Below are 22,033 nucleotides of genomic sequence, written 5' to 3' on the forward strand. Positions count from 1 at the left end.
TAACAAGAGAAACAAAGAAGTTCCACAAGCCAATAACAACGATGCCCAAACAATACAAATGGATGTTAAATGTAAGAAACACAATATATATTTATGGGTGTCTTATATAATTATGTCGAAGTGTTCTAAAAACTTATATCTAATGGGTAAGAGAATCTAATGATTTTCAAACTCTTCACATATTACATATTGGACCGTTATTTTTCTTTGATTATCACCACAAAGTGTTATATTGTAGTTTGCACTTTTTTACAAGTTGCATCCTTTCTTATTATGAGACTTTACGTTCACATTGTCTTTTCACATTAAAATGCCTTATTGTTTAGATCGATGTGATGGGCGTGCTCTTTTTAATGTTTTAATATTACATTTGTCACTTCTACATAATGAAATTCTATGATTTGGAGAGTGTGAATACTATTGATAGTAATGTAAAGACAAATGCAAACGGAATATGCATTCGTGTTGTTTAAGACAACATCATAAAAATAGATGAATTTCACACGGTAAATAATGTCATGCGTCATGAAGATATTAACATGTCCCAACCTCCTTGTTATGTTAGCTTGCTTGAAATTTGATCATATGTTAAGCGTCAAGAAATCCCTTAGTGGACTACGTTTTGTAGTACAACACTCATGCATCTCATATGCAGCATGCCTTTAAATGGTTAGGCTTTTGTTGTAGCATATATATTCGTCATCAATCTTGTCATATTCTCACGTTGCAATGAGCATATTATCTCATTGTTTTCAAACCATCACATATGATACAATGTCAATCTTGAGCATATGTATTTGATGCCAAGGCTATGCACAATCAAATGAGGTCCTCACATATTTTCCTATCATACTCATTGTCATTACTTCCAAATATATTTAATGTGTAACTAGTATGTCTCGATATAGCTAATTATGACGATTAAGAAGTGCACATCCTAATTGCCTCTATTACATAGTCATCTTGCTCGTTTAACCAAATATTGTGTACATCTTTCATGCAAGACTGTAGGACATTATTCTGCAACAAAATTTACCATGATGTTTATATGTAAGTTGAAATGCGAATATCTTTTGATAAGCATGTGCCAAAATTTTAAAATCATTCTTCACTTTGAGCAGTATTGCAATCGCATGAAAACTCGTATGTGGAATATTTAATAGATAATTCTTAGCTTGAAGCAACTCAATGTTGTTTTATGGTGTTTGAGGATTGCATTTGCAAAGTTTATTCGAGAAGATCAACCCCAAATGCTATCTAAAACAGTGAAACAAAACAATGTCAACATTAAACACACTCTTTCAGAAAGTATAGGCAATCCATACATCCAACAAAACATTCCCAAACCATACATGCATGCATCAATATCATATCGGTATGGCATTAGCTTTCATAAGGTAAACAAACAACAATCCAACGCCTTTGAAGCATGGGTAGTGGAACAAGGGCAAACTAGGTATTTGAAGGCGTCGAGAGCACCATACACGAATCATTATCATGCTTTTAAGGGACACAAAGTAGAGGCAATACATGTATTCAAATGATGGTTTAATATCCTACACATTCGTTAGCATCAACTTTGTGCAAAATTAAATTTCCCTCATGCAAGGAAAGAAGAACATAATGTGGTCTTTGTGACAATTAGCGGAGTCAACCTAGGGTTGCAGGTGAAGAAATCACAAAGGTGTGGTATTTGTTCAATCTAGTAATACACGAAAAGCATCACAAAATCATGGAGGTTGGTTACCTCTAGACGAAGGTATGTGAAGTTGATATCAATATATACAAGCTCTTGGAAGCGAGACAAATTTGCAATATTCGTATGACATCGTTGGGGGGAGGGGGTTGAGGTTGTTCATTGTAAAGGCACATGGTAGGTAGACAGAGGATGTCCCTTGAGGGCAACGACCATCCCTTGTCAGGCGAACACCGAAGAGATGATGCTTGCATAGAGTAGATGCAACCATTGCTCAAAAGGCACGCAAAGGGGACCACCTTCGTTGTGGAAGCAGCTCGGGCAAAGCCTGGAGAGCCAATAGTGGGTTCAGATCACAGACCCAACCCTTAGAGCCAATCCTTTTCGTGAAGTTACGAATCCGTTTTCGCCGACTTCTGTTACCTACGTTTTTCTATCGTAATGCCTCGGTGACATAATGTTGTGGAGGGGGAGGTGAACAACCCCTAGAGAGAAAGAGAGAGAGAGAGAGGATGTGTATACTCCGGGGAGAGTTTTTATACTGTAGGCTCTAGAGAGAGAGGGTGCGCTCTTTTTGGGACGGATTTGGTCGAGTTTAGAGAGAGCATGTGAACTCCCTCTTGGTAAACTCTAGAGAGAGAGAAAGAGAGAGAGAGAGAGAGAGAAAGAAAGAGAGAGAGAGGTGCTCCTTTCCGGACGCATTGCGTCGAGTCTAGAGAGAGGATGTCCGAAGAGAGAGGATGTGAACTCTCTCTCTGCCTTTTCGTTCTGTTTGTCGCACTCTCAGCTCCGTCTTTTTTTCCCGTCGCTCGCCAGATTCCGAAACCCTAACCCTAGAAACAAAAACAACACAGACTTCCATAGCTCACTGATCTCCACCCGCTTACCTCAGTTTCTTCTCACACAGAGCACGTTGTTCTCCGCGGATCGGTTCGACATGGAAAGCTAGAATGCACGGTGAGAGGATGTGATTCCTCTTCTTCTTCACGAATGGAGTTTTGAGTAGGGTTTGCTGGAAACGGAAAAACCACCGAAGTAGAGAATCATACAAACAGAAAGTCAGACAAACACAGAAGCAGGGAGACACGCTAACAGAGAGAAACAGAGATAAATTAGGGTTGGGTTGAGGTGTGGAGGGGCAAATGTCCATTAAGCCCTCCACATCGCTGGTCCCAACCCGATTTGTATGGCCTCACGGTGGCCTTCAGGTCTTCCTCTGTGGCTCATTCAACAGGTATTTTTCTTTCCATTCGTTTTCATTTTTTGTTTTTTATCTTCTTCTTGCATTTTCTTCATTGCTTCTTTCATTTTACTTTGGATTTGGATTGTCTGCCAAACGTTTTCTTGTTTTTGTCTTCTCCTTGATTTAGTCTTTACGTTGGTCTGCAGAGACTGTTGTAAGCGATTTAAGTTTAAACAGGTGGCAAACATGTTTGAGAACTCATTATCTAAATGGGCTACTGTCAAAGTGGTATTTTTAATAGTCTCTCTTGCTTTGGAACCCTTTGACCTAGATTTTGCAGATATTTTTGTGAGTAATTTAAGGTTAAACAGGGGAAGCTTATCAAGAACCTTGGAAAAGCATGTTTGAAACCCCATAACTTCAATGGCTGAATAATTGATTAAAGTTGTCCTTTTGATTTCTTTTCTTGATAATTGATTAGCTCTAGAGAACTCCACTGTAATGAATTTGTGGATAGTAGATTGATGATGCGTAATGTTTCAAAACCATTTAACTTCTAAGAATGGTCGTTTCCTGGGTCTTTCAACTATCATATATCTGTTTTTTTAGGCCTTTCTCGAGCATGCTTTTAACTCTCTCTATGATAGCAAATGCAACAATCTGAGTCATTGTCAATTCAACTGTCATCACTGTTAATGATGAAACCTTGTGAGAAAGGAATAAACTGCCGGTATATTCAGTGGATCTCTAGATAATTCAGCTATAATGGATCTGTGAAATGTGATTGGTGCTGTTGGTACTACTTATTGTTTCATGACCATATAATGGATGGCCCATCCAACAAGGGCCAATATGAAAGCTCAAGAATATTCACCAAGGAGCATTTTTTCATATTTAGAAAGGAACCTTTTGTTCATACAAAAGGTTGCAGCACGCCATACACCATTGCAGTTGATATTTTCTGTCGGCAATGGATACAAGTGATTTCAGCTCACATTCTTGGTCAATTTATGCATGGAATTTTGTCAGGCATGAACATTTTAAATGCATCTCAAGCCAGAAAATCTGCTTTGCTCTGAACTAGCCTATACTTTTACCATTGTTAACTTGAACAAAGGATGCCGTAATAGGCTATTATGCCCCATAGTGAACGTGTTTTGGAAAAGAAATAAACAGTCTGGAATGATTTGGGTGGCACGGAAGCATGCTTGTACCTTCAAAGGATGAGGGAATGTGCACTATTGAATGTAGATATCTTTTTAATATCAACACGAGACTGATTGCGATCTATGAGGCGGGGCCTAGCCCATGGCAAGGATTGAACTTGTTTGAAATAGAGCATATGGTGGCATGGTGTATAAACATGTTTCTCTTTGCTGGAAGATATTTGGAATAATTATGACACATTATGCTGGCAAATTGTATGGAAAGGTTCATATTTCTGCCTCTTGGTGGCATTAATCTTGTTATGCCGTGAACTGATTTCCAACAGTGTTTTTGTTTCGGATTTTTTGATAGATTTTTCTTTCACCGTGGCTGTGTATTATTGTCATGAATATTGGAAAATTCTGGCTCACATATATATACTGAACTGATTCTATGAATGTTCAAACTCCTATCTTTTTGTTACTTTTAAATCATTGCTAGTTGTGTCAACAATAAGGATTCCATTTACTTTCTTTGTTTTTAAATCATCTAAAATAAAACATAACAACCGGGGTTTTAGAAATCAATTCATCTAATATGAACTGCATTATGGCTATGTTAACATGAACATATTAATGGATAAGTGCCTTAATTTACTTGTAAGTTTGGTTGGATAAATATTCTTGCAAACAGATCAGCAACATATTCTCTTATGATGCATTATCAAGCAGTTTAGGGTCGATGATGTAGATGTCAATATTCTCAATTCAGCATTGTCGATAATAGTTTAGAGATACTAAGGTCTCCTTTGTGGTATCAACTCATCATATGCAAGAAATATTTACCATATTTTAGAGCTGGAACAAATTTTTTTATTTCTGGATCACGCCAGCCACAGTAGATATTCTTGCAGCAGATGAATATTCTGCAGATGTTTCGCCTTCTCATCCTTTTGAATCCATACGAACACCTGAAGGCATCTTCTAAACGTTGAGATTTGTTGTCTGCTTGTATTTAATACAAAATTGGTAGCGTGCAGCTAGAAGTAATTTTCCACTGTTTCTTTGAGCTATGACTGACAATATGTAAATCACTATATGATAATTTGAAAGCTTTTATATATAAGTATTTTTCTTTGAAAAGTATTACTAATTACATGCGAATATATGCACAAGTTTTTATAGTCCAATATATTCTAATTTCTTCTAAGAATTGCAAACCTTCTTATTTCACATACTAGAACTACTCTGCATTGTTTGCATGCTGATGTCTCTGTTATGATTCCTATTTTTCTTCTTCCTCCTCAGATGGCAAGAAATGATACAGATGCTGCCTGTGGAAGGTTGTCCATCTGTTTTCCAAGCTGTCATTCCCCTTTCTCCAGATGGCTATCAGGTACAAAAACTTTACTGAGTATGTCTGGAAATTAACACTAAAAATCCCCTAAGATTATGCAAAGGATATATTTTTGGAATTAGTTCCCATTGACGTGAAGTAATCACGTTATTGATGATATTTCCTGTTGCAGAGTGCAAAACACCAGAGTATATGAACTAGTCATAGCTTGTCACAGCAATGTAGAAACCTATCATCATTTATTATTTGCATACTTTTTGTATCATTTCGGGAATGGTGACTATGGCCTTTTTGTACTGTTATTCTGTTCTGTGTGACTGTTTCTTTCTTGGATTTCCTTCATAATCTACATTTTAGTTTCCTTTATCCTCTGTTGCATTGCTACACCATTGGCAATGCCATGAAATAATTGTTAATATTATGGGTGAAACCAACACTTTTTCTATCCAGCCTTACAGAAGAAGATGTGTCTATTTGATATGCAGTTTAAATTCGTTGTGGACGGTGAATGGAGAAATGATGAACAACAACCTATCATGACAGATCCTGCTGGACTTTGCAGCAATTTTGTGGTTGTAAGGGATGCAGATAGTGGATCAGCTTCACGCGGTGTAGGGCGGGGGAATATGGATGTCGAGGATGGTGATGTGCATGTAGGAAGGGTTACCTATTCGGTATCATTTGCTAGTGATGTATCATGAGCAATCTATTGGGTATATTTCATGAAAACTCGTGTTTCTAGGTCTCTGCGGCAGGGTTCTTACAACCTCAGGAAGCGCCTGTGGAAGGTATGAAGAATATCTCAGTAGGAGATGTTGATGCATCACGCCATCTTATTGATAACTTCTTGAGCATCCATACAGCATATGAGATACTGCCAGATTCAGGGAAGGTAATTTGAGCTTCTGCATCTGCACAATGTGTTGCACTAAGTAATATTTTAGGAATAATATTTGAAGATCAGCCTCACATAGCCATATAACTAGTGCTTTAATTAACATGGAGACATGTGCTATGGACAGGTGGTGGCACTTGACATTTCTTTGCCAATTAAGCAGGCCTTTCATGTGCTATATGAGCAGGTTCCCTGACTCCTGGATTATAATACTGCTTCTCTAATATAGTAAAAAATATGAATGGTTAGAAATAGCTTATTGTCTCACAATGTTTTTTTAAAACACAGGGAATTCCAGTGGCCCCCTTGTGGGATTCTGACCAGAAACAGTTTGTGGGAATGTTGACGGCATCTGATTTCATAGAAATCTTGATGCAGGTAATATTGTGCTCATGTTCTCGCTATCATGCATTGTATGTACATGTATGTGAATGAAAATCTTATACCATTGGCTTCTCTTCTCTCTATTTTTCTCTGTCACTATGTTCAAGTGCTGGTTCATGTTTGAAGCTTTTTGGGGTTATCCAAACACAAAAAAACAAACCAGGCAGATCTCTCACAATCAGAAATCCTGGTGTCAATTTTTATGCACCCACATCATAATTCCATCAAAATACCAGATAGTTATGATGATCACAAAGCAACAAAGAAACTCTTCATGCACTGCTATGGAACTTTGCTTTAACTTTTACTGTTTAATTGAACTATTACAGATGTTTTTTGTCTTGCCCTTTGCTGCAACTCATAATCCAATGATTTCATGCTATTTTCTTATTTGATTGTTTCTCTGGTCTATTCATGTTATGCTCATATGACCCAACAATTTTTATGTCCTGCATTGCATCATTCCAGATACAGCTATTTTGTTTTCTTATATGAGTAGTTGTTCTCTACTGATGTCCAATCTTATTAATCTTTGCCATGTCAAAGTTAATAAAAATTTGACGACTTGGAGACTAGAGGGTATAACCTTCTATTTTTTTTCGTATGTTGATGTTCATTGAATAGTGAACACATATGACTTTGCATCAGGAAGACATTAACATAACCTTCCCCCTGCCCCCAAATTGAATATTTAGATTCAGTTCCATCCACAGCTTGAGTGTAGCTTGGTGTCAACCTTCAATTGATCCAGTGTTTGTGGCTTTTGCAGATTTTCCTCAATCTTTTATTAGATGTATTTATTTTTGTTCATAGCTCTTTTTGAAACTGATTTAAGTTCCTATGAGGTGTCAACATTCTTGTGGCATTCAACAGTTTTTGCCGATAAAAGTTGCATTCCTTGTTCTGGATTCTGCCCGTATTTTAATTTTTCAAATCTGAATTGCCTTATACTAAAAGACAAATTGTTGATAATTTCTTTCTTTATTCAGAAAATTTATTTATTTTGTATAGCTTAATGTAATGGCAGACTTTAAAGTCTTAAGTTCTTGGTTTCTTCCTGTAGATTGGGAGCCAGCGGGCAATTTTATCTGAGGAAGAATTGGAAACACACACTATAGCTGCATGGAAAGATGGAAAAGTTAGGTTTGGAGAGAACATGCTTAGAAGACGCAATCTTCATTATGTGAGAATCTACCTTGTCTTCTTTACCTATACTAGTTTCATTACATGGAAATAATTAGGGGTGCACCTGGTAAGTTAATATGCACGAGTGTGCGCACACATGTGCACGTGTATATATGTATGAGCTTCATCTTTACCTAAAACAATTAATATTTATAAAAATTTCGTGAGTATCCTATTTATTGCAGAAGCATATATGTGTGCAAATAGTAGGATACACTGTTCTTGGACGCATGCAGGACAGATTTTCTAGTGAACCAGATATGTCATTTGATACTGCCGAGGGGCATTAGATAACTAAAGTGCCTATTGCCTTGAAGGATAAGTGAATATCTTGCACTGGTTTTATGATGATAACATTGCCTAAGGTAACGTGAGAAGTGTGCCAATGGAAAAAACATCATTTATGCTACATAACGGTTGTTATTCTGTAGCAAATGAAATTGAGTTTCCAGAACAGTATCCTGCAATGATGATGTACTTGGGATAGTCTGCTGGTCAGATAATGTGACTTTAAGATAGGGAATGTTGTGCTGACTTATTTTTTTATATATTTGTTTGCATTTGTTATTTTGCTCATAGGAGGAGATATCCTGGTTGGTCATTAATTGTTTTGTACGCACTTTATGAACAATACTGATTATGAAAATTCTGGATGAATTTTGAACAATTTCATGAATAGTCTTTTAATGCTGACGCGTGTTCGGGTTGTAATACTTAGGTTGGTCCAGATGACTCCTTAAAAGAGGTGGCACAAAAATTGCTGCACAATCAGGTCACTGCTGTACCTGTTCTGTATTTTCCAGCCCATGAGCAGACATTACCACAACTTTTGCATTTAGCCACACTCTCAAGTGTCCTAAAATGTAAGTTGGTTATACATGTCTGGTTATTTGGATGGCATATATACATCTAGTATTTGTTCACATAGAAGATTACATTTTGACACCTCATGAAGGTAAAGGGCTCATAATGAATTGATAGTTTATGCAGGTTTATGCAGACATTTTCGGCATTCTCTTGGCTCATTGCCACTTCTTAATCAGCCGATAGGTTCTTTGCCATTAGGAACATGGAGGGGAGACAGGCCTGACCACCAACTTGTGATGCTCAAGGCAAATGCCCCGTTAAGTACTGCATTGGAATTACTCAATCAAGGTGTCAAGCATTCTCCTCAAATAATCTTATTCATTTCATAACTTCCTGTCTATTGTCAATTTATATCATGGTTGCTGGCATATTGTCCCTCTTTAAGTGATCCCAAAAGTTTCAAATCTAACAGAAAAGTTTGAAAATAATACTCTTCATGTTGTCTTTCTTCATTAAATCTTACCTTGACATGAGGATAAGATACAAGTTGATGATGAATAGCTTGCCATGTTTTCACGCACTTGCACTGTCAAGAAATCATCTAAAAATAGGGGACAGAGTTACTCACAAATGTGTCCATCATAACATTGAAAGCAGTTCCAAATATTTTGAATGTTATTGACTGTTAGCAATAAAAATTAATGGAACTTTGTGCTGTGCTATTGTTTTGCAGCGAGAATAAGCTCGATACCAATAATAGATGAAAATGGATCTTTACTCGACATCTATGCTAGAAGGTTTGCTCTAATTTTTGATGAATACTGATTGAATCTATTTGAGTGTAAGACGTTTTCCATATTAAAATGTGTATCACATATAGCATGTATTGTAATAGAGCAGAGAAACATATATTGGTTGTATTAAACACAAGACCCACATCACTGTTTTGCTTCAATTCAAGTAAAAAAGAACCTAAAAGCTGTAGTAATGTTTTAAGCGAAATGGATGTTTACAGCTAATCTTTATTAGACAGGCATATGATCATATAAATAGCATTGAAAGAAGGATTTAGTATGCACCTATATGTGAAGGTATTTGAAGGAATGCTTGCTTATGTAGCCTTTTTTCATATTCTTTCCAGTGATATCACAGCCCTTGCGAAGGACAGTACATATGCACATGTGCAGCTTCAACATCTAACAGTTGAACAAGTGAGAACTCGTGTTGTATTAATATGATTCATCATCAGCAGTGAAGACTAATTCTTAAATTTCTTCTTGTTTCTGATGTCTTCCTTCTCACTTTGTGATCAGTATAAGAGCATATCTGGTTTCTATTTGGATTTAAGTTTGGAAAATAGAGGTATAATAATTGATGAACAGGCTAACCAGGTGGAATGACTCATTTAAGAATGGGACAATACTCTCTCACTATAACTCAGTCATCTTTTAGAAAATAAAATGACATAGAAAGTCTATTTTCGATTTTTCAAATTCTACTTTATTATGTTCTCTTATTCTACTCTGCTGCACCATATTATTGACTGGTGGTTTATAGCTTCATATTTTCTACAACTCTAGATTTCCTGTATATGTTATCTGCAGTTACCCAGCCATGTTAATACATCTGTAGATATTGCCCATTAAACATGAGCTTAAGATTAACGCGACTGAGCTTCTTTTAACATATTACTTGGATGTGTGTGTTTCAGGCCTTGCAATTGGTACACGATGGTAGAGCTTCTGTCGGGGCAGCTCCTGTTTTAAGATGCCAGATGTGTCTTCGCACCGATTCCTTACAAGCTGTATTGGAGCGTTTAACTGTACCTGGTAGGATTCTTTATATGCATTTGATTTTGTAACATGGGAACTTGGTTTCTTACTATGCTGTCTTACTATTGTAACCTAATTACGCAAAAATATAGCACAATGTATATATAACTTAATTTATTTGTTGTTAATTGCCCAATCAATTGACACCAATTGTATGAATTCACCATAGTTTGTACATGATGCATTAGAGAAACGGAATTCACAGTTTGTACATGATGAATTCACTTTTATGTGAATACAATGCCTTGCATAGTTAAAAGTTGCATGTTCTCGTACAGGTGTTCGGAGAATTGTTTGCGTTGAAGCTGGGAGTCGCCGTGTTGAAGGCATTATTACATTGAGTGATGTCTTCAGATTTCTTGTTCATTAGGATTTTTTGTACATGGATATATTCTTCCCTTCCTCAAAAAGTGATGTGCAGGATGCAATTTGGTTGGCCTTTCCAAGCATTTCACGTGTACTTCTTAGCCATTTTCATTATTGCCATTTCAATATGCTTGGAAAATCTCTTGCATACAAGGGAGCAATGTGACATAAGAGAGGAGAGGAGAGTCTGCTCCTCGTTAAGCCAGGCGATTTAATGACATTCTTGGGATTGGGATATAAGTGACCTGAGTTGGACAATTTTGTGATGGGTGTAGTTTGATCTTGGAAATAAAGTGCAATTTTGTGCATTTCTATGGGGTTCATAAGATGAAGCAGACTAACTTCATTTGAATGTGAAGTTGCTATTATACAAGGAAACCAATGATATAGTTCTGCATCAACAAGAATACCAGGTTACCGCATCCCCCCCCCCCCCCCACCTCGAAGGCATAATAAATACTTCCAAAGGCAAATATTGTAATTGTCTTGTAGTGCAATATTCCATATATGCAGGTCATGCCATGTTTATGAAAGATACTGACTGTCAGTGATACAAAAAAGAAAGCATGTAAATTTGGTTTTCTTTCACGTTTGCTTAACTACTGATACTTTAGTATTTTTTTATGCTTTGATTGAATTGATGTTACTGATTGAATATAAGCTTGACTGTTAGTGCTTGAATATTACCAGTGTATATGTGGGTATTGCAGTTTCTTTTTCTATTCATTAGTACTTTTGCTATGCTGTTCATTTGGTATCGTAATTTGTTGTTACTCTTGAGGTGTGGTATGTCTATGATGGAGTCAGGAATTTTCTTACAAATTTAAGATTAAGAATATGCATTATGACTGGTTATGTACTAGTGGCTTAAATTTTGATATGTTCGAGATAATTAATGGCTTTTGACGATTTATTCTGTGGGCTTAGTTTTACTAATGACTTCTAACATGATTGGTTACTATATGGAGGATGAGGCAAATATTTGCTGCTTGTTACATATTATTGCCTTAATTATTGATACGTTTTGAGGTAATTAATAGATTTGATGACTTATTATTCTGTGCCCTTAGTTAATTAATGATGATCGCTTGGTAAATTGGATTTTTTCGTGGTAATAGTTGCCAGATGTTCTCTGGGCTTTGTCTAGTTTCTAACATAACAGGATTAAAATGGATACTAACAAAATGAAGAAATATAGGTTTCTAACAATAGGATCTTGTGCCAAAAAACAAAATGAAGAAATATATGAGATACTTAATAGGCGATTAAATATTTTCCTCCAACCAAACTACATGAGAAAGGTTACAAAACTATTACTCTATTGATTATAACTTCAGCTGACAAAGAAGAATTGTACTTGTGAAGGGCACAGACTTTTGTTTTGTCTAAATGTTCATTATGAAAACTTGTGCTCAGGCAAAACATCACAAAACAGCTGTTTGGACACTCTCCACAATTTAGCACAAACTTGGCGGTCATATGATAGAGCTGAAGATGCAATTGTCTCACCATGACCTCCAAAAAAGTATTTCCCTGAGAACTCCTACAAACAAGAATGAAATAAGTACTTCAATTAATTGAATAATTAGAAACATTGTATATGTGAAACAATGGACTATCCTGTTTTCATGACAATTGACTATACCCATGACTTTTCCCATATTCATATTCCATGATATGATTCCATGTTGGTAATGAAAACGTGTTGGAGGCTGAAGCATGGCTACGAGTAAATATTAATAGTACAAGAGCCAATGCTATCTAGGAGTAACCTGGAATAGTGAAAATATCCACTTCTTACTGCCCATTAAATTGTTTGGAGAAAATATCCAATACACCCCACCCCCTACTTAAACATAAAAGTAGTTTGCATATATCTATGTTCTTTTGTACTAGAATTCTATACAATTCACAGAAAGTGCATGCCAACATAGTAGGCCTACAAGCTCAAGACATGATTCATGGATCTACTAGTCCATGAGAATTTACAAATAACATATTTTTTGTTTTCCTTTAAATTTTGAGGTTTTTTACTTTTAGAATATCAATACAGCGCTTGCAAACTATTTTGATAGCACAGGTAGAAATTTACTTACAGGAGAAGACAATGCGGCATCAACCACAGCTTTACACCCACTTGACGGTGATTTCATAAGAAATGAGAGCCTCAAAACAATGGTGATGCAGATTGAAAGCCAAGCTGGAAGCTCCCTTAGAATCCGTGTATCCACAATGCCTGGATCAGCTGCCCTGATAAGGAAACAGTATAATTACTGAATATGTGCAAATTTTCTCTATTCTTAGGCACATGTCCCTGCACTTGTGTATGTACACGTGATGTCCCTGTACTTGTGTATATATTATATGAAATAAGTGGTGATTTGGTTTAAGCGAAAATTAAACCATTAAACTATGGTTTAATGGTGATAGTTTGGTTTGAAGTTCTGAAAATGGGAAAAACATTTGGCTTGGATTGGGGATTAACAATAGCTCAGTTTACAGATGATCAGTTTGAAATGACATGCTTAAACAGCTTAAACGGTCTTATATATTAATAAAAATTCATAAACCCTAACAAATCCCTTGTAAGTTATCTCACCATATGTGGAGGCCTGAAAGAAGTGAAATCTATGTGCAAGTTTGCATGGTTTATTGTTTAAATCGTTTGGCTTTAAATGGTTTGAGGTTGAGGATCTCTAAAACTGTTCAGTTTAAAGGTTCAACTTTGAGGATCTCTAAAATGGTTTGAAGGTTTGCTTTAGGTTTCAAAATTTTTAAACACGTAAACAGTTCAAGTTTGACACTCAGAAACTGTTCTAGCCAACGTGATGAGTCACATATTAAAGGCAAAATTCAAAAGATAAAAGTTGAATCGATCTGTTGAAATAGCTATATGCACTCATTTCATTGGAGCTAGAAAGTTCTAACCTATCAATATAAACTAATTCTTGAAACTAACAATAAAACACAATCATTGCGGAAGTATGACCTAAATCAGTTTCTGTACTGACAAAATTCACAAGCCGAGTTTTTTACAAGCTCTTCTTACTTACATAGCTGTAACCCTTGATTTGGATGGTACTCCACTCATTCTGTGGTGGAGCTCGTAAGTAAACAAAATCATGAACACTGCTTTGGTTTTAAAATCAGATTTAAGAAAATACGCAATTTGAACAAAGAATACAATATTATGTTCATACATTTTGATGTTTCATAAGTTCGAGCAATCTGATAAACTTGAGCAACATTACAGGAACTTGGAGGCCTCTGCAGTTGTATATTCTGAAGAAGATCAAGGGCTCCCTCGAAGCCAGTAACTATAGGCCATTGATTAGAATAAATAAAAAACCATTATTTAGACATTATTATACAGGTTGAATGAAGATAAAAGCTCCATACCACAATAGTGTGTGAAGGAACCCACATTCACTATACGAGCTGGTGGTATACTCTTTTGCATGATAGGCAGCAGCATCTGAGTGAGCATATAAGGTCCCAAATAATTTGTCATCATCATGCTGCAAAAAGTCAATACAAAAATACTTACGAAAATGTTATTTTGGCATTTTAAGTTTAGGCATCAGGTTAAGTAATTGCTAGGCTTTTTACAACGATGCTCTTAAATAGTAAATAGTGACATTGGGAAACCTCAAGACATGGTAAACATCCCAAGAGTAGTTAGAATAAGGTAAAGAAGAGTTTTCAGCATCCAACACAGTCATCAATATCTTGTGACACTGAAATTAAAAAGCACTAAAGATAGAAAAATCATTCCCCACATTGTGCACAAGAGCCCAATTGGAAAAGATTAGTAGTGGTCTAGTGCTGAATCCATGCAACTATATAACCACACAAGAAATTTGTTAAGGGCTACAGTAGAAACCATGACACCACTTCTAACAGCTGCCGGAGAGTCAGCTGTAAGTTAAATAGTTTAACTACCGCAATACTCTTACCAGGGGCGTTATGCCTTGGTGTAGATCTGCTGGTGGTGGATCATAAGTTATTATTTCAAGCCTTTTTTACTTGTTCAGGATTATTGCAATTGGGCCTTTCAAAATCTTCTCAAGAGTATCACGGTTGCCATCTCACTATTCTTGTGCTCTCCAATACTACAAAGATGAGTATTGTGCTAGGGCTCTTAAATGTCTGCATGCTGGGGAATCAACATGAATCAAAATAAGGATATAATTCATGAGACCACATACCATTCATATCCTTTTGATGTTTTTCTTTCAGTTGTAGCTAGTATGCCAGCATTGTTGATTAACAGCTGCAATGATAGTGTATTCTTTGATGCCTCCAGCAGTTTTTCAATGGATTGGGTGAAGTTTAAAATTGAAGGTACTGAAGTAAGGTCGAGCTCCATTGGCTTTAGTAAAGCCCCCAAATGTCGCATCTGAATTTCTTCAACCGCCTTCAAAAATAGTCACAAGAAAGAATGAACTCTCCATAATTCATTTCTTGTCGGCATGGCAGAAACTTTCTTTCATTTAAGTGAAATCATCACAGCTTGAATGCCAAAAGAACGAGAAGAGAAAAGATAGAAGTTGCATTATAACTGATTTAGTAGAAGAAACATATGCGGACATAAGCACAGAGAAAAAAGACAAACCTTGCATAATCTTGACATTGATCGACCTGCTGCAATGTATAACCACCAAATCTCTCTCTCTCTCTCTCTCTCTCTCTCTCTCTCTCTATTCAAATGTTTGATCAACAATTCATCCCTACTGATTGTAAGGGACTCTTTCTGAATTGCCATGATACCTAATTTTGATGGACCTCCCACACTAATGTATACACCACCAAAAAGAATCATCTCTGAATCTCAATAAAGATGATAGTGAAGGGTAATGCATAAGAAACCACTAAGGAATAAGATATACACAAGCTGAAGGATCATTCGTCATTCTCAATATGATGGATGTCAAGAGCCATACATGAGAAACCACTATGGGGGGTACATACCATCAAGTGATGTTCCCCAAAGTTAATTAGGGACATGCACACACACAAGAAAGCAACAATAATCTCCTAACGTCATGTAAACAAGTAGAGAGAGAAAGAAAGTTATATTAACATCTTCCAGAAATTTAGGTGATCTATGCACAAAGAGAAGCAAGAGTCATCTTCTAACATGTAGCCTCATAGAAGTGATCAAGCTATGCAGAAGGCACATATGTTGAGTAAACTATGTTTCAAAATCATGCATTCCTGTGCGCACATGGTCCAGCTTTTATTCAATACCAAAACTTTTTATACGCTAGAGAACAACACCTCATGAATTAAAATTCTAAAGTCAACAAAACACTGTTCAGAGAGGCCATATTTGCCACAGGCGCATAATCCATACATGGAAGACCACATCGTTTCTTTAGTAGTAAACATAGCAAGCATAAATATCTAGACCATACTCAACAGTAAATACCAAATTTAAATTAGTGTGCAAAATCCAAAAATCATCTCTCATGGTCATACTCATCTGGCTCACATGCATGTTATTACAAGATAAAAAAGAGCAAAAATCATAGTTAGCAGTAGTCTAACTACAAATTTTACAAGGTTATCTCATATATAAGACATGAAAAGTTTGCTATTCAAGATTAGCTCACCTACCAATTACCACATAGTATCCTCTGATTGCAATGGCTTCTGCAGATGCTTTTCCTATCCCAGATGATGCCTTGCAAAACAGAAAATGACAATAAGCACGTTTTTTCTTAAATCCATGAGGAAAGTTTAATGATATGAATATTGGAAGCATTTCCAGATATAGACATAGGTGCAGATAAGCTATTCTACATTACATGCATAAACTAAGATGCTGCTTAACTTTATAGAAAGGTAGATGCAACTTTTGTTGTAGATTACTAGGGTGCATCAATACTTGTCCCCTCTTTAGATATAAGGCATATAGCAACATACCATGCCTTAAGGTCAATGTTTGTGAATGACTCTCGTCCTGCTACATAGATCTCTCAAAACCAAGTGCAATGACAAAAGGGAGATTTTTAAACCTCATACCTTGTCTCTTAGTGCAGCTCCTTTTGAGTATGATGCATCTTTACTTGCCGCACTAGTGACAGGTGCCAGTTTTAGTCAATCATGACGTTGTACAGTACAATTAAGTTTACATCGTACAGTTAAGTTTCATGGAGTGTAACACGTATTGGAAGAAGGTTTTGTTACAAGTGATTGCAGAATGTTTCTCCTTTTTTCTTTACACTCTTGTCTCCATCCCTTGGGCTTGTCAATTCTATATATTTTCATTTAATCAAAATAGTTCTTATGGTTTGTCTCTCTGTCTTTCTCTCCATGTGTGCATGTGTGTGTACATACATACATGAATATATATATAGATATAGATAGATAGATAGATAGATAGATATAGATAGATAGATAGATATAGATATAGATATAGATATATGCATATACACAGATATAGAGATGTATGTTATGTGTTAATACATATAGTCATGTATGCATGTGTGCATCAGTAGAGGATTGATGGACTACTCACCCCTGTGACTATGCACACAGCTTTGTTAGGATTAAATGCATCACCATCGCCATCACCCGAAGACTGCTGTGGAGCCCTGTTCCGGCAGGAGGAGGAGGAGGAGAACCTTGCACAGAACAGTTTGGCATAAGAGCGCAGGATAGCCAGCACCCACAACACGCTCATCCGCCACAAATTCGCAAAGTGCAACACATTCCGAATGCCCTCCACAGCCATCTCTCTCTCCCAAACAAAAGCAGAACAATTCCTTTCCCTTCTAACTAAACAACACCAAAGAATCTGTCTGTCTGTATTGTCTCTATCTCTCTTGGACAAGAGCAGAGAAGGAATTCCATGACATCCCCGAAGGAAGTTAAAGAAAAAGAAACAAACAAACATCAAATGATTGCAGAGTAGCATTGGATTCATAGCCTGAAGCCATGGAAGGCCATCAAGACACCATAACTATGCATACATATAGACATGAGCATCCTACAAGTACATACATACATACATACATGGAAGCCATCAAATGGAAGGCCTGAAGCCATGGAAGGCCATGAAGACACCATAACTATGCATACATATAGACATGAGCATCCTACAAGTACGTACATACATACATACATACATACATACATGGAAGCCATCAAATGGAAGGCCTGAAGCCATGGAAGGCCATCAAGACACCATAACTATACATGCATATAGACATGAGCACCCTACAAGTACATACATGCATACATACATGGAAGCCATCAAATGGAAGGCCCGAAGCCATGGAAGGCCATCAAGACACCATAACTATGTCTATATACATATAGACATGAGCATCCTACAAGTTTACATGCATGCATGCATGCATGCATGCGGTCAAAGAGTTCGAACATAATGCAAGAGCACATGTGTTGTAGGGTTGTGGTTTTGTTGAAGTAAAAAAAGAAAATGGTTCCTTGAAAGATGGTTTTATGTGTTGTGTGTTTGTGTATGGGTTGCGCGGAAGTTAGCATTGTCCTTGTGTTAACAAAAAATTGTTCTATGTGCCACACTCTAGGAGTTCAATACTGAGTAATCATGTTGGTGGATGTGTTGTTTACAACCAGTTAAAATTAGACGTGGTCTCTTGAAATATTTTGAGGGTTGTGCTTGGATCATTGCATAGTGGGCTGGCATATGAGAATTATGTTTAATGTATGCCTTATTTGCCACACCTTATGTGTGACCAAATTGTAAGTTACTTCACTCAAGCATACTATTCTATTCTTCCACCAACATAATTTCGATATCACCAATGGCAAGACCGCTTATCACTCTGCATGAACAACTCATCAACCAAGCAATGTATTCAAAAACTTGAAACCTGTATCATGTTCATGATTAGTCTTGCAAATGCTTGAAGATTCAAGATGATATTTAACGTCAGAAAATCATAAATTTGGAATTGCAAGACATCTTATTTGAAGCTTTTGTGACACAAGTCATGTATCAGGTTAACAATATCAAAACTATTGTTCTAAGGGTGTCCTTACATGAAGTAAGACGTAGTGCGTGTATTGCCATTTGATGAATAGCCATTTTTAGCCTTAACAAGTTTTTATTATCATACATTCTCAAAACCATTATAAATCTATTGTATAAATATGGGTTAAATGGACATCTCAATTAGGAAAACCATCCCGACCATTTCCTACCACACATAAGTTTAGACTTGACCATTGGTTATGCATAAGTACATTGACATATTTCCAAATCATGAGTAGCATATAACTCTTGAGTAAATCTTCCTCAAAAAACTCCCTCAAATTGATTCTAAGTTCTTGCAACCATTGCCATGTTTTGGAATTGTTGTTTGATTCATCAAAAGGAAAACAAATTCATATCTTAATATGAAAGGTGCCTAGGTCTAATGTCTTGAACATGTACCTTGGTCTCTTTATAAGTCCATCCTCTTCCTCTGGGAAGCCCATGAAGTAATCTTTGACCATAAAAACTCACATATATTAGGCTATTGTTCTTTGGCCACAACATCACTTGTGAGTACCTTTCCTTTTCGTCTCTTTAGTATATGAATGGCGTACATAATCCAATTATAACAATCAAGGTAGTATATATTGCATGATACAAAGAGACAAGGTTTTATTAGAACAAACATCCCTTCCTGAAACACACATAATGAAAAAGGTAGGATATATTACACTTTATGAAAAAACACCATTATCAACAAGAGACACACATAATCAAATGGAACTCAAGTTTCATATATTCAAATGGAACTTAAGTTTTTACAGATGTTGAAAAGTGAAGATACAATGTTCCAACACTATTTATTATTGTGAACCATCATACATAGCTTAGACAAAAATTAGATAAGAAGAATGTCAACCGCATTTGTTGCAAAAAGGCATCAGCCTCTTCTTATGTCCATGGACCCTACAAAAGACACCAAACAAGGTTACCATTCAACAATGTATAGGTATGAATATAGGAATGAATAAAAATATGGATTTAGGAATGAGAATCAAACCTGGCAAAACTGAATGACACCTTTGTCTGAACATATCTGTTTAAACAACAAATCTATGTAGCAAGAATTGTAACATTAGACGCATAAATATTACTGATAGATACTCCATCGCTACTTATTATTGTGAACCATCATTCTCCCACAATATAAATACTAGCTATGGCTATGGCTATACCAAAAGTTACAATTATGACCTATATATAGCTATAGCTGCTATGGATTGAATCTGTTTCATCGGGAGTCTTCAAAACTTTAACATGGATATGCGAGCCGAAGCTACAACCAACATTACAACAAAGCCAACATTTTATTCATTTCAGGTCATTATCACGAATGACTTTTCTTCTCTAGCTCAAGAGAAGTAAATGGTTTCTGCAAGTTTGTCGTATAGAAACTCGTCATGGATTTGTTTATTACTAACTCCATGGTACACCATGTGGTGATAATCTAAGCATTGCGAAAGATAACAAACTAAGAAATGATGTGATCTATTTGGGGCAGAGCATGTACCAGATATGTTCATCTTCTAGTTGCAACAATTACATAACTCAAAACCCCAAAATTTTCGTTTCCCTTCATGATGTAAATTAGAAAAGAAAATGTTATACATATAATAAAATGACACAATGGTGCATTTCTACAAATCTCAACGCAAAATACCTGTAAAATTCTTGAACTTGCCAGTAACCCTAGATCTGCGTTGTTGTTCCGCCCAAGGGTTGAACTTGGAGGCTGGGGAAGCACGCAGAGAGTATAGACAAGCAGAGAGAGAGAGAGAGAGAGAGAGAGAGAGGCCTACATGGATGTAGCTCGGTTGGTAAGGTTGCCCAATGGAGATAAGGTGGTCATGGATTCAACCCCTACATTCCACAGTGGCATCTAATGAAATAAAAGATATAGAGAGAGGTGATAAATTTGGGTTTTGAACCCAAGATGTAGTGTTATTGGTGTAAACGACTTACCAATAGGGTAAGCTAATTACAATAAGAGAGAGAGGAAAGAGGGAGAATATTATTAGGTACCTATGCACATTGAGTATATGCATGAACAATGTTGTGTCAAAAATGGTATGTACCATGCACAATGAGGAAGTATATGTATGAATTGGTTACTAATAACATATTGTATGCATCCATTTATATGTAATTGCACCCTCACTATAAAATGAGAATCACGCAATTGTATGCGTGGACCTTTTACCAACATAATACCATGAGCATTGAGCAAGTATGTGCATGTAGCACAAACTAACTACTCACACTATGACATGAGCATCATCCAATGGTATTTATGAGCTAGTATCAACACTACACCATTGAGTAGCTACATATACATGGCACCGACACTCTAACATGAGCTTTTGTGCAATTGTATGAGTTTATTATGCCATATCCTCTTGCGTAATTGATTGTTGTCATTGAAGTACTCCAACTTGAAAGACTTAACATTTTTTGTCCCTAAGCTATGGATTCTCAAATTTATTGAGAAACTTCCTCGTATTTGCCACTTGGCATGACAAACCAATGATTCTCTTCATGTTAGATTGTTGTCAAGATTGGGCAAATATACACCCTTTTACGAATGAGGCGATAGAAAAGTAGGGATAAATCCACTTTGGAGTGTACAACGAACGAATGACCTAGTTTCGTTAGCAACCTCTCTAAATGACTCTTACTCTTAATCTTAAGCACAATTAGTCAATATAGAAGTACATTGATAGACTTTACTAGAATGTCAGTTGCTCTAAAATCAAGAGTATACAAACAACATTAAGAAATCACCGAAGAGGCAATTACCAAACAAATCATTGCATCCCTCGACCATTACAAATAGGATTCCATTTTTTTTCCCCACAAAAACTATACTCCATTGGTATTAAAATTAACAATGCCAAATGCAATCTACAATTTGTACATAATAGTTTCCACTCCACAAGTGTTTATAAAATAAAATAAAATAAAGTAGGATTCCATTTGAGCTCGTGTTCCATGGAGATGATGATACAACAATTACAACAGTTAAATAAGCTTGAAGACATTAAGATAGGCTCATGAGAGAGTTCAAAAACATAAAAAGAAGAAGCACAAAAATTTACACATTAACTTTTAAACTTATTTTAGACATTAACATTTACACATTAGAGATTAGTTGGGTAAA

The 22,033-nt window shown here is 36.2% G+C and overlaps 2 protein-coding genes across 3 annotated transcripts; one reads left to right on the top strand and one right to left on the bottom strand.

The window, feature by feature from the left end:
- Positions 1-2,459: 2,459 nt before the first annotated feature.
- SNF4 (sucrose nonfermenting-like protein) lies at positions 2,460-11,533 on the top strand. The gene is made up of 13 exons (XM_087319000.1): positions 2,460-2,930; positions 5,333-5,420; positions 5,867-6,034; positions 6,124-6,273; positions 6,404-6,463; positions 6,565-6,654; positions 7,724-7,843; positions 8,564-8,708; positions 8,836-9,000; positions 9,386-9,449; positions 9,794-9,863; positions 10,364-10,481; positions 10,763-11,533. The coding sequence occupies exons 1-13, from the start codon at positions 2,839-2,841 to the stop codon at positions 10,852-10,854; spliced, it is 1,422 nt and encodes a 473-aa protein (XP_087175126.1). The 5' UTR covers positions 2,460-2,838; the 3' UTR covers positions 10,855-11,533.
- A 665-nt stretch (positions 11,534-12,198) lies between these two features.
- On the bottom strand, positions 12,199-17,664 carry LOC147864834 (uncharacterized). 2 transcript variants are annotated; one of them, XM_087319001.1, is made up of 9 exons: positions 17,374-17,664; positions 16,470-16,536; positions 15,466-15,494; positions 15,059-15,267; positions 14,250-14,368; positions 14,051-14,167; positions 13,904-13,979; positions 12,947-13,103; positions 12,199-12,393 (listed from the first exon to the last, which is right to left on the bottom strand). In XM_087319001.1, exons 1-9 carry the CDS (start codon positions 17,587-17,589, stop codon positions 12,247-12,249), a joined length of 1,137 nt encoding a protein of 378 aa, XP_087175127.1. In that variant the 5' UTR covers positions 17,590-17,664; the 3' UTR covers positions 12,199-12,246. The 2 variants fall into 2 exon arrangements, with proteins under 2 accessions (XP_087175127.1, XP_087175128.1); XM_087319002.1 differs by having other exon boundaries at positions 12,200-12,393; positions 12,947-13,100; positions 17,374-17,662.
- Between the last annotated feature and the right edge of the window lie 4,369 nt (positions 17,665-22,033).

This window comes from Azolla caroliniana, unplaced genomic scaffold (assembly GCF_043228905.1).
Source record: "Azolla caroliniana isolate FFs.n. ecotype wild unplaced genomic scaffold, voAzoCaro1.0.p SCAF_4, whole genome shotgun sequence".
Classification (NCBI taxonomy): domain Eukaryota; kingdom Viridiplantae; phylum Streptophyta; class Polypodiopsida; order Salviniales; family Salviniaceae; genus Azolla; species Azolla caroliniana.

Excerpts from the sequence above, each read along its gene's own strand:
- SNF4 (XM_087319000.1), top strand. The coding sequence starts at position 2,839 with ATGTCCATTAAGCCCTCCACATCGCTGGTCCCAACCCGATTTGTATGG. Across the intron at positions 5,421-5,866 it reads TTTCTCCAGATGGCTATCAG|TTTAAATTCGTTGTGGACGG; the intron begins GTACAAAAACTT and ends TTTGATATGCAG. Across the intron at positions 7,844-8,563 it reads GAAGACGCAATCTTCATTAT|GTTGGTCCAGATGACTCCTT; the intron begins GTGAGAATCTAC and ends TGTAATACTTAG.
- LOC147864834 (XM_087319001.1), bottom strand. The coding sequence starts at position 17,589 with ATGGCTGTGGAGGGCATTCGGAATGTGTTGCACTTTGCGAATTTGTGG. Across the intron at positions 15,495-16,469 it reads AGGATACTATGTGGTAATTG|CAGGTCGATCAATGTCAAGA; the intron begins GTAGGTGAGCTA and ends TATACATTGCAG. Across the intron at positions 12,394-12,946 it reads ATGCCGCATTGTCTTCTCCT|GAGTTCTCAGGGAAATACTT; the intron begins GTAAGTAAATTT and ends TCTTGTTTGTAG.